Raw genomic sequence first — 12,403 nt, 5'->3', positions numbered from 1 at the left:
CTCTTATATATGGAAACATGACATAAGCATCAAATGTCTCTTATAATAAGGAAAGGATGGAGTAATTTATAAATACTAAAAAAATTAGTTAAATTAGTTATTTATAATAAATGAGTATTATTTTTTTAAAAAAATATCAGTGTTAATAATATGTATTAGAATAAAAAAAGATTTTAATATATATGTAATCACTATAAAAACTACTTTGCAAACAAATAAATAAATATGAAATAGATTGGAGTTTTATATTTCAGATCAAATTAATTCTTATAATGAGCACGAATCTTACTTGTTCAATAATCCTCGTGGAAAACCAGTTCCATTGGAACTATTTTTCATCAATCCCTTATTAAGTCTGTGCCACGAAAATCCGTTACCAATTTTGTTCCTAATTAATCCATCAGGCAACAGACATTACTCGTACTGCCGAAATGACAAGTTTTCCCTTGTTAAATTTTCCCAATATTTCTACCTTTTTAATATGTTTCTAAACATTAATTACCGCATTTTTAAATAAGTGATTTATTACTAGCAAGATGAAAAGTTGTGACTAATTGTGCAAATTTGTGGAAGAATTGTATTTTCCATTCATCGACTTCATCATCCTCTGAATCTGTAATAGGCTATACTAAACTAAATTTAATAAGAAGAATTTACGTAAACTGTTAGGAGCACCAACACTTGTTCAGGTTATTTTAATGGATGTGATTATCTTGTTGTGGTCCCTATAAGACTTTTTCATAAAAAGGCACTCTTAAATCATTAAATTTAGATGTAATTTTTCCAGTCTTCTCATTATATTATTGACCCATTCAAAAAAGAAATTCTAATACTCTTGATCATGTCATAATTTGGTGGTGCAAAACTAATCTCAGACATCTATAAAACTGGATCTCTCCCAAAGCAATTGTGATCCTATCACCACCAATACTTCTTCAATACCGATCAACAGAGCCAAAGCTTGAAGTAAACTCTAAAAGAATGTCGTACAATAACGACGATGATGTTGACGATTATGATGCATATGATCCTACGCCCTACGGTGGTGGATACAAAATTGATGTCACCTATGGCCACCCCATCCCTCCCTCTGATGAAACTTGTTACCCCATCTCCTCTTATGTTTCAGGCTCAGAATATGGATCCAACTATGGCCACAAACCTGGCTATGGTGGGCAGGAACAAGAAAGTGGATATGGATCGTATGGAGGAAGATACGAGAGGCCTAATAACTATGGCCACGAGGAACAAGATAGCGGGCATGGCTATGGAGGAAGAAACGAGAAGCCTGGCTATGGAAGGGAGGAAGATAGCGGATATGGCTATGGAGGAAGAAATGAGAGGCCTAACTACGGAAGGGAGGAAGATAGTGGATATGGCTATGGAGGGAGAAACGAGAGGCCTAGCTATGGTCAGGAAGAGCAAGGTAGTGGATATGGTTATGGACGACAGAGCGAGAGGCGGAACGATGATGATGGTTTTGGTGTAGAAAACCAAGGATATCGTAAGAAATATGTGAGTACTCTTCTCATTTTCTTTATCTAATTCGATTGATTTCTGATCTAACTCATCAGCTTTCTTTATCAATAATGTGCTTGACGCATTTTAAATCATTATAATTTGTTAATTTTTACTACCTCCAGTCCTTAATATAAGATCATGTTTGACTTTTATTTTGATCCTAAATATAAGACCCTAATCCATTTTGTCTCTCATATTTATACATTTTTTTCCAAAGTAGCTCTTCTAATAATGATAGTTCTAATCAATACACTTGATTAACAAGGATATTTTAGGAAAGACAACACCTATTTAGGACAAATAACTAACTCAAGTTACTTCCTTAATCTCCTCAAATTAGTCAACTGGCTCTTATAATTAAGACCGAAGGTAATATATCATAAGGAATATGATGGTTAGCATTATATGCGTGGTTAAATAATAAGCTAGCGATTATTGATGGATTTAATGCATGTTGGATAATGTCGATTGTATATATGAGTGCAGGGAGATGACAGTGAGGACGAGAATAATCATGAGAGGAGGAAGCATCGCTACGAGGAGGAGGAAGAAGGGAGGGAAAAGTATCATTACAGGAAGAATTATGATGAGGACGACGATTCTGGGAGGAGAAACCATCACCGCTACAAAGGTTATGAGGATGAATAATTTCATGATATCCTATTGCTTTCTGATCTCTTCATTTATATATCCCTATGCTATATATAATACCTATATATAAGAATAAGTCAAGCATAAATGAGGGCATGCATGTTTTCACTTGTAATTGACTATATTTGAGTCTTCATCTTCGCATGATGTTGTTGTTTAATTGAATATTCCTCTAAGGTTTATATAATAAAAACCCTGATATATTCGGGTTGCTGATACGCAAGTGTTTATCGAACTCACTTGGAATGATATACCATATAAATATTATTGGCCCTGACATTTCTATTTGTCAAGGGCGCTGAATATAATCTACCAAATTTTTTTAATTTTTTTAATTCTAGCGGTTCGAGTTGTATCAAAAGGACACTGTCCTTAAGAGATATTCCGCAACCTCTCTGTGACTTAGGAAGTGGCATCCCCTAGAATTAAATGAACCCTTCTTGTTTCGTGAACAAGGGCACAGAACAACGAAAGGCAAATAACTAAGCAGAGTAAGACCACGATGGAAGGCAGGAGAAAACAGTACGATGCTGCGCTTCTCACCATGCCTTTATATAAATGCAAACAGGCACACAAGGCTGGAGACACGTCCCTTTATTTCTCCAAACAGACATGACAGAAACACGATCATCCGTCAACGGAAACAAGAATTTGTAAACGCTGACGCATGCAACTTTTAGAATCCAAAAAATAAGGCTTTTCAGGTAAGACATTTAATAATAGTTTTGAAAAAAAATAATTAACTTGATTTTCAAAAAAAAGTCCTGTTACTGCATTTAATTCACGCGCAGGGGGAATCTTTAGTCTTCAACTATATTTCCTCCCGGTAGCTTGTTTGTTGTGCACGCAAGGCCCACCTTCCTCTTGGCCCATTTACTCACCCATGGGAGCACAAGTTTATACATGTACTTGCACTTGCTCTCACTCATCCCATGTAGGACTTAATTTGACACACTCTCTTCACTTTTCTCAACAAGAGTTATCTTGACGTAAGTCTGCTTCTGGCCTAGATTAACTTACGTTTAATGGAGTCTCTATCTAAGTTAGTTGCCACTTTATGAAAATCTAATCGATCCATGCTAATAGTGATTCACACCTCCCACGGTTGCTTTGAGAGAATTACACACAAGATAACACGGCACTAATAACCACAGATTATCTCATCTAAGATTCTTGTTCTGAATTATTTAACACACACAAAAACACAGGCATATGTGACCAAAAAGGTCGTAAGAGCACAAATAACAAAAGTGCCACTAAAAATCAGCAAGTTGGTTGTTTATGAAAAACACTTTTTAAAAAAAATACTTTCACGTAAACCAAGACAAATTTTTTTCCCATATTTATTTGAACTCCATAAAATTATTTTTTAAAAAGCTAATTACACAATCTTGTACTTAATTATCAACAAATTAATTAATAAAAAACATGATGAAAATGGCTCAAATAGCGATCACTACCACCAGCAAAAGTACATAGTAGGAAGTAGGGTATGTGTAGAACCAGGAATACAGGCCAGCCCACAGGTTGCAGGCTCACCCTCTATTTGAATTCCATAAAATTATTAGTTTTAAATTTTTGAAACACTTCTTTTAAATAAATATTGTCTTATATTTAATTGTAATTGTTAATTTTTTTATAAACGTAATATGCTTATATTTTTTTAAAATATATTTTTTTGTTTAAATATGTAACGTGAAATTTGAATGTAAATGAAAGATGAAAATTTTCAAATATAATAATATATTCCCTTGGTTTTAAATATAAGACTCTTACTAAAGAACTATTATTTATGTAAAATTCTTTTTTTTTTTAAAAATGCCACAACTTGCAATTATGTTGTGCAAGTTGAAGGGCGAGCTAGCACAAAAATGAGTTGGCCCGCGAGTAGAGCCGGGAAAACGGGCCGAGCCCGTTGGACCGGCCCGTTTAGGTTCTGAAATTATGAGGGTCAGGCTTGATTTTTTTTTTAAAAAATGAGAAATAAGCCCTGGAGGGCCAAGAACTTAAAAGGACCGGCCATGGAGGGCCGCGGGTCGGCCCGTTTAAGCCCTTTTATAATTTTTTTTGTTTTTTATTTTTTTTATATAATTCTAATGTTATTAATTTTTTACATTGTTAATAATATTTCAAATATTTAGTTATTATTATCATTTTAAAATTAAATTTACTTTTAGACAATAATTTATCCAATTAAATTTTTTAAAAAATAGGTTAATTTGGACTTTAATAATGATTTGATTCATATTATATGCGTTGATATTTTTAAACTACATATATATATTTGATAATAGAGTATTTTTATACTTATATAACATATGATTCTATAATTTGAATTAGAAATTCATAAGTTTCAACAACAAGGTTTTTCACATTAAAGTAAAATAATAACTAGATTGCAAAATTTAAAAGTATATTCCTATAAAGAAGAAAAACTTGATATTTTTGTTACAAAAGAAAAGCATACTTATGAAGAAGAGTAATTAATTATAGTGATGATGAAGTTTCAAAAGATTAATGATAGTGTTTATTTATTATACAATTGCACTATAAATAAAACTTTTAGATGTTATCTTGTTAATGAATGTTTTAGATGTTCTTGGATCTTGATGGATATTTATATATGATGATATTTAATATTTTTGACTTAATTTTATTCATATTTATGTCTTTTATTAATAATTTCATTGGTTTATTTTTATTTTTTATAAAAAATATGATAAATATAAAAAATAGTATTTTTTTTCAAATGGACCAAAAGCCCGCGAGCTGGCCTTGAGCCCTATAGCTTAAGGGCAGGGCCTAGTAAATTTGGGTATTTTTAAAATTTCAACCCTGGAGGGCCGGCCCTTTTAAGCCCGCCAGCCCTAAAAGGTCGGTCCTAGAAGGCTGGGCCGGCCCTGATTCCCACCTCTACCCACGAGTCCCAACCCGTGTTCTTAGCTCTAGATGTGAGGGTGAGAATACGTGTATACCACTCTAATTCTTATCATTTGTTACTTGGAACAGTTTATCAGATACTAGAAATCTCACTTTTATCTTTATTAACAAGAGCCTTCCATATTAATACTTTTTTTTTTACTCATTCTCTCTCTTTTCACTTTTACTATAATTATAAAAAAAATTTGAAAAAAATATTAAAAAAGATGCAAGTTACAGTTAAAAATAGCTAAAAAATTTTCCCAAAGAGGAGAGAGTGGCATATACACGCACACATACTCGTAGTATGTAATGACGGTCGAAAATAGAGAGCCGTGTGCGCACGCGTGCGGGCCTTTTCCAGCTATAAACATCAATGTGTACGTCGGCACATTAATGTGTAGGGAAAGTGGGCGCACGTGTTCATGGGGGGCTCCCTAGCTCCCCCACCATAGTCATATCCTTGTTACATCCGCCTGCGTGTACGGGTGCGTAAGACAAAATCATTAAATCTGTGCTGCTAATTCCATATATGCCATTGACTTACAAATAATTCACGAGCTGCCTTCATCATTAATGTTGCCCCACAATTTTGTTCTGCCATCAAATTTTGACGAGGGAAAATGATAAAAAATTTTGTAGCAGAAGTTTTTTTTTTGTCATGAAAAATTATTTGAGAGAAATAATGGGGCCTTATGGTCATTTGAGTCGAGAGAAAGAAAGGTGACTATTGGATCACGAATAATTTCTTAACGTTATAATAAAAAATAATACAAGTTAACTCATTTACTTAAACTCCAACTCGTAACAATAATTTGTTTAGAAATAATAAGTTTTGATTATAAGGTAACAAGTATAAATTTAATATTAACAAAAAGTTTTTATCTTAATACATAACATGTGAAATAACATGTTGTGAATTAATTAAAAATGACAATTCATCTGAGAATAACAAGTTCTAATTGTGAAATAATAAGTCTAAATTTGATATCAATAAAACTTTTTTTTCTTATACATAATATGTGAAATAACATGTGAATCAATTAAAAATGATTATATTTTATCTAAGAGTCACTACAAAAAAATATGTATTTTTTAGCGGTTAAATTATGACTTTTCTAGCAGTTTTAATCGCCACAAACAACATTTGTAGTGGTTAGAAAAACCGTTAAAAAATCAAATATAAGAAATAGTTTTCTAACGGTTAAAGGAGCCGCTACACAGTATGGTCAAAACGCTAGAAAATTTCTAACCCTTCATGGAACCACTAGAAAAAACAATAATGAGATGAATTTTCTAACGGTTCAAAACTGTTAGAAAATTGTTCCCGCTTTTTTTATTTTTTTAGCGATTCGGATACAAAATTCATTACAGGTGAAAGAAATAAAATTCAAAATTTTTATTATAATAAAATATAATATTATTAATTAAAAAACCATTAAATAGATTATATTAGAAAATTATGTTAATATGTGTATTTACCAATGTATTACATGTTATATATTTAAATTTTGTGATAGATAATAAGTAATTAAATTATAATTGTGTCAAATGAATTGAATTGAATTTAATAAGATAATTAAATTGGAGATGGGATAGTTCGTAGTGTTGAATCTTAACTTTTGTGGTGAAAAATGGTTGAATTAGTTGAGTAGAGCATGACAAATATAAAGAAAAAAATCTGAAAGAAAAAGATAAATATATTAGTAAACTATAAATAAAGAGGAATAAAAGAAATTAAGATTTATAAAATAGATATTATCTTACCATATAAATAAGAGAGAAAAACTACCATGTGAAATAGCAAGAAGAAAAGAGAGAGTTATAAAGAAGAAAAGGAGAGGAAAGAAAAGAAATAAGGTAAATGAATGAGGAGATGAGATGGTATTTATAGAGACCAGAGAGAATTTTCTAGCGGTTGTCTACTATTTGTAGTGGTTTTATATCATTTCTAGCGGTTTTGTTAGTTTTCTAGCAGTTCTGTAACCGCTACAAATTGTAATTTTTTTATTTTTAAAAAACTGAACCAAATTGAAGGTTAATAGTAAGAATTTTCTAGTGATTAATAACCACTAGAAATGTTGAGGTCAGAGGAAATTTTGAATTTTAAAGTAAGAGGGTAACGGTAAGAATTTTCTAGCGGTTAATAACCTCTAGAAATTGTGAGCTATGAGGGAAATTTGAAATTAAAATTTTAAAATTTCTTACGACATTTGTTGCAGTTCTATGAAAACTGTTAGAAATTGCATGAAAACCGCTAGGAATAACATGATTATATTTCTAACAATAATAGTTCTAACCAATACACTTAATTAATAAAAATATTTTAGGAAAGACAACACCTATTTAGTACAAATAACTAACTTAACTTCTTTCCTTAATCTTCTCAAATTAGTCAACTAGCTCTTATAAATAGGACTGAAGGTAGTATAAGACCTTATTTGACTTTTATTTTTATCCTAAATATAATATCCCAATCCACTTTATTTCTCATATTTTTGTATTTTTTTCCAAAGTAGTCCTTATAATAATAATAGTTCTAGCCAATACACTTAATTAGTAAAGATATTTTAGAAAAAAAACACATATTTATTACATATAACTAACATAACTTATTTCTTTAATCTCTTTAAATTAGTCAACTAACTATTATAATTAAGGCCGGGGGTAGTATATGTTAATATCATACAACAACCATTGGTGCCAAGCCATTAAAATCATATTGTTGAGTACGTAATAAGTGGCTGTGCCCACGCTTGAAGGATTTATATGGTTATGAGATTAACGTACGCACGCGACTGTGTGTGAAGACGGGGATAATAACGTGGACGCCATTTCCTCCGAAGAACCACGAAGATTACACATCAATGAAGAAAGCAGTCACGCCACACACAAGCCTTGTTTCTTATGAATGTTAATGTAATTAGCTAATTAATACAGTAACGTATGATTTATCGATATTACAGTTGATCATTGATTTAAGATTTGTTATTTAGCCTAGGTTCATAGCCTAGGTTGATGCACATTTATTGGTGGGACCAGAGACGCATCGTGCACTGACCCCAAAAAAAAAAAATCGGATTATTCAGAACGGATCAGAGGAGGGAGGGAGACGACCAGAAAGGAGTCAAAAATGGAGGAGTTGTGGAAGATATTCATCAAAGGCTTGCGGAACAAATTAAAGAAAAGCCCAACTCTCTAGTTATATTATATATATATAAATATATATATAACTCTAGTAATCATCATAACCCTATAATAACAAAAGGAAATATAGTCAAATTTCACTTTAAAATAAAAGATAACCTAGTAATCTAAATGATTACAGTCATTCAAATCAAATCCTAGTCCAAGTCCTAGAGGTCATTATAAAACAAATATTCTAATTCTAATAACTTTATGCATATGCCATCGCGCTCTTCCTTCGGCGTACATAGAGAAAAGGGCAGGCCATTTCCAACAGAATTTGTTCCATATTGTCATGATAAACTGGTTTTTGTATATTCATTAATTAGGATATCATATTTTTGTTCAATAATAGAAATCCAACACTCACATATGTGTTGAATAAAGAAGAGGGCATATAGACCATACTGATTTATCTAGCTCTATTCTTGCTTTCCCTGTATGCCTTTTATTTTCTCTAAGCATCTCACCCATAATTCTCACCGAACTAAATCTAATGGTTGATGAGGGGGGGTTATTATTGCAATTAACTGATGTAATTTGATCGTGATTTATATTGCAGTATATTATTCGAATTTATTCATAGTTTCTTATATATTTAGTACATAACTTCTTGTTGTCTAGATTGATGATGTCCCATTTATTGCAAGTATTGTCGTATATATATGCAGTGAAGATTGATTTTACTACAAGATCTTCCACTTTGACTTGGTCCTCCAAATTAAACTTAAAATCTGAGAGCCATGATTACAGTACGGACGGTTCTTTTCCAAAATATATAAAGCGTAATGACGAGCAAAGCAAATCATTATGCTTGTATCATGTGTTCGATCTGGAATAAATAGCGAATCCAGAAACTATTACATATTCATGGATTGTGCATGCTGAGTATATATACACACATGGAATCAAGCTTTCTTTTGCCATACAGTACTTCCAATCTTTAATATAAGATCTAATTGACTAATTTAAGTAAATAAAAAAATTAATTAAATTAGTTATTTGTAATAAATATGTGTTACTTTTTCTAATATATTCTTGTTAATAAAGTATATTAGCTAAAACTATCATAAATATTTAAAAAAATAGATAAATATAAAAAACAAAATAAATTAAACTGAATAAAAATTAAATAAATTTTTATATTAGAAATCGGAAGTAATACATGAAATGGTGTAGTTTTTGAATAAAGGGAAAAAAGCATTCTAAAGACTGAAATACTCTTCCGGTCCTTAATATAGGACTTAATTATTGAGTTGGTTTTAGTCATAAATATAAGACCCATTTCTTATATTTATCAATTTTTTTAAAATTACCCGTATGGATACTCCCTCAACCATAATCAAGTAGAAGAGAGAGAAGGGTATTAAGAAAGATGATTATGGTGTTTTAGGAAAAACATTCACATTTCTTATAATTAACTAACTTTTTTAATCTAATCAAATTAGTTAAATAGATTTTATATTAAGAACCAGAAGAGTATTACAAAAGAGATTAGAGCCCAAAACCATTCTAGTGTGCAGGTTCGGAAAAGTGGGGAGAAAATTAAGATTTGAGATCAATGACAGAAGTGGACCAAGCTAAGCGAGAAACAACAAGGGGGATCGATCGGGAGTCATCCGACATGCTGTCACGTCCGCAATAAATTAAAACACCCACATGTATATGTGTACACCCCAGCTAAGGAAACCTTTCTGCCTTCCTACTACAGACATCAGATCCCCGGTATAAAAAGCAGTTAACTAATTTAGAAATAAAAAAATTGTCAAATTAGTTCATAGAAAAACAATAAATATAAATAATTTAAAATAATTTAATAAATTTTTTATTATCTTCAAATTATTTAATTAGATTTTATATTGAGTACCGGTCAAAGTATTTTATGTTTTGAAGCTCTTCTTTGCATTGAAAATGAAATATGATGAAGATGCATTATTATCGTTGGCTAATAAGTGATACTACCTTCGGTCTTAATTATAAGAACTAGTTAACTAATTTGAGAAGATTAAGAAAATAAATTAAGTTAGTTATTTGTAACTAATAGGTGTTGTTTTTCTTAAAATATCCTTATTAATTACGTGTATCGGCTAGAACTACCATTATTCGAAGGACTATCTTGGAAAAAAAATTATAAATATGAGAGATAAAATGGATTAAGATCTTATATTTAGAATCAAAATAAAAATCAAATAAAGTCTTATATTAACTAGCAAGTAAGATATTGTGAAGAATCGCTGACACTTCTCTGTGGCATAAAAAAGTCAATTCCAGCCTTATCAGAACTAGTGAATCGAAGTCTTCATGGTTCTGTGGACACAAGGGTGGCCACACGTTACGTTCCTCTCCAAGTCTTTGCATGTGCTCAGCACGTTGGGCACGTGGTAGCCTAGCATGGTGCTCATGATCTTTATATATAGCGGGATGCATGTCATTCGTATCTCTTAAATATACCTACTTAAATCAAAGCCAAGAAGAAGCAAAATACTACTCATCATTTGAGATTATAGAGATACCTTGATATATTATTATGGAGATTCCCTCAGGAGTAAGAAAAGGCACGTGGTCTAAAGAAGAAGATGATCTTCTAAGAGCATGCATCCAACGTCACGGTGAAGGAAAATGGCGCCTAGTTCCTCAAAGAGCAGGTGATTAATGAATCTATATGTGTATGTTATTTATATACATATGATATGCGTATTAATCAGAGTTTATTTGATCTACTCGTTGCTGCATTTTGCAGGCTTGAATAGATGCCGGAAAAGTTGTAGACTGAGGTGGATAAACTACTTAAAGCCAGACATCAAGAGAGGAAACTTCACTGAGGATGAAGCTGATATGATAATGAGGTTCCATAGACTCTTGGGAAACAGGTGTTACGTTTTCGCCTTTTGTCCGGACCAAAAGTTTATCTGATCTACTGAATACTACTGTAATAGATTCGAACATTATTTGTGTTAATAGATTCGAACATTATTTGTGTTGAAATGACTCTTCACATAAACAATATATTATTGAGGAAACAAACAAGCTAATCCTACCATATGCATGGTCATTAATTATTATTAAGTGTGCACAAAATGAGCATATTTGCTTTTAGAACAGTGCTAATGATGTGGACTAGTGCTTCATATTTGTGTGTGTGTGTGTGCAGATGGTCGCTGATTGCTGCGAGGTTTCCCGGAAGAACATCAAATGACGTGAAGAATTACTGGAACACCCACATACGAAAGAAGCTGCGACGGTCTGAGGAGAAACAAGAGACGACCAGCATGATGAAAAGCCACAAAGTAATAAGGCCCCGACCTCTGACTTTGTCCAGAAACTGGTCAAGGCCGAGTAGAGAGGGATTATCTGAAGAAGGAGCTGCGAATACTTGTGATAATAATGATACTCATAAAAGTGAACAAAGTAGTTGGAGATCAGACAAGGCTATAATGGCGAGTGATGACAGTGACAGTAAGAATAGGAAGAGTGAGAGTAGTGAAGGGGCGGGTGTAGGTGGGGACTCTTCAGCGTAGAAGGAGGAGTGGTGGGAGAGTTTATTGCTTGATGACGACGTCATGAACAAAGGCAACGATGAAGACAGGTTTTGGTGTTTGAGCGCAGAGGAAAACAGCAAATTCCTGGCTCAATTCTGGGACGACGACCAACACTTGATTTCTTTTCAATATGATCCCAAACTCATCATCCAATGACGCAATCCCACCTATGTATTAATGAAAGTGATGATATTAATTACTCCTCTAATCCTTAATATAAGTTCCAATTATTGAGTTGATCTTGGTCCTAAACTTATTCATCTCATTTATCAATTTTTTTTAAATTACCTCTATTGACACTTCTTCAACCATAATCAAGTAGGATAAGGAGAGAGAGAATATTAATAAAGATGATTATGGTATTTTAAGAAAAATATATCATATTTCTTATAATTAACTAACTTATTTAACTTTCTTAATTTAATCAAATTAGTTAAATAAATCTTACTAAAGATAAGAGGAGTATATGGATATTGACATGCTACTCCGGGACTTGATTTTTACAAGACTGAATAGAATATTGTGTCTTAACACGCAAGCATGATGACAAAATCCTCCCCCATGATCGGATCGAGTCGGCTCTATGA

General features: G+C 32.1%; 2 protein-coding genes across 2 annotated transcripts; both read left to right on the top strand.

The window, feature by feature from the left end:
- Positions 1–981: 981 nt before the first annotated feature.
- LOC114718529 (uncharacterized protein At5g39570-like) lies at positions 982–2,169 on the top strand. The gene is made up of 2 exons (XM_028903879.1): positions 982–1,515; positions 2,008–2,169. The coding sequence occupies exons 1-2, from the start codon at positions 982–984 to the stop codon at positions 2,167–2,169; spliced, it is 696 nt and encodes a 231-aa protein (XP_028759712.1).
- An 8,635-nt stretch (positions 2,170–10,804) lies between these two features.
- LOC114718520 (transcription factor MYB114-like) lies at positions 10,805–11,795 on the top strand. Its single transcript, XM_028903869.1, has 3 exons — positions 10,805–10,922; positions 11,018–11,147; positions 11,429–11,795. The coding sequence occupies exons 1-3, from the start codon at positions 10,805–10,807 to the stop codon at positions 11,793–11,795; spliced, it is 615 nt and encodes a 204-aa protein (XP_028759702.1).
- The last annotated feature ends 608 nt before the right edge of the window (positions 11,796–12,403 follow it).

This window comes from Neltuma alba, unplaced genomic scaffold, assembly GCF_004799145.2.
Source record: "Neltuma alba isolate B1F8T4 unplaced genomic scaffold, ASM479914v2 tig00002165_pilon, whole genome shotgun sequence".
In the NCBI taxonomy this organism is placed as follows: domain Eukaryota; kingdom Viridiplantae; phylum Streptophyta; class Magnoliopsida; order Fabales; family Fabaceae; genus Neltuma; species Neltuma alba.
This window is presented reverse-complemented; position numbering and strand designations above follow the sequence as displayed.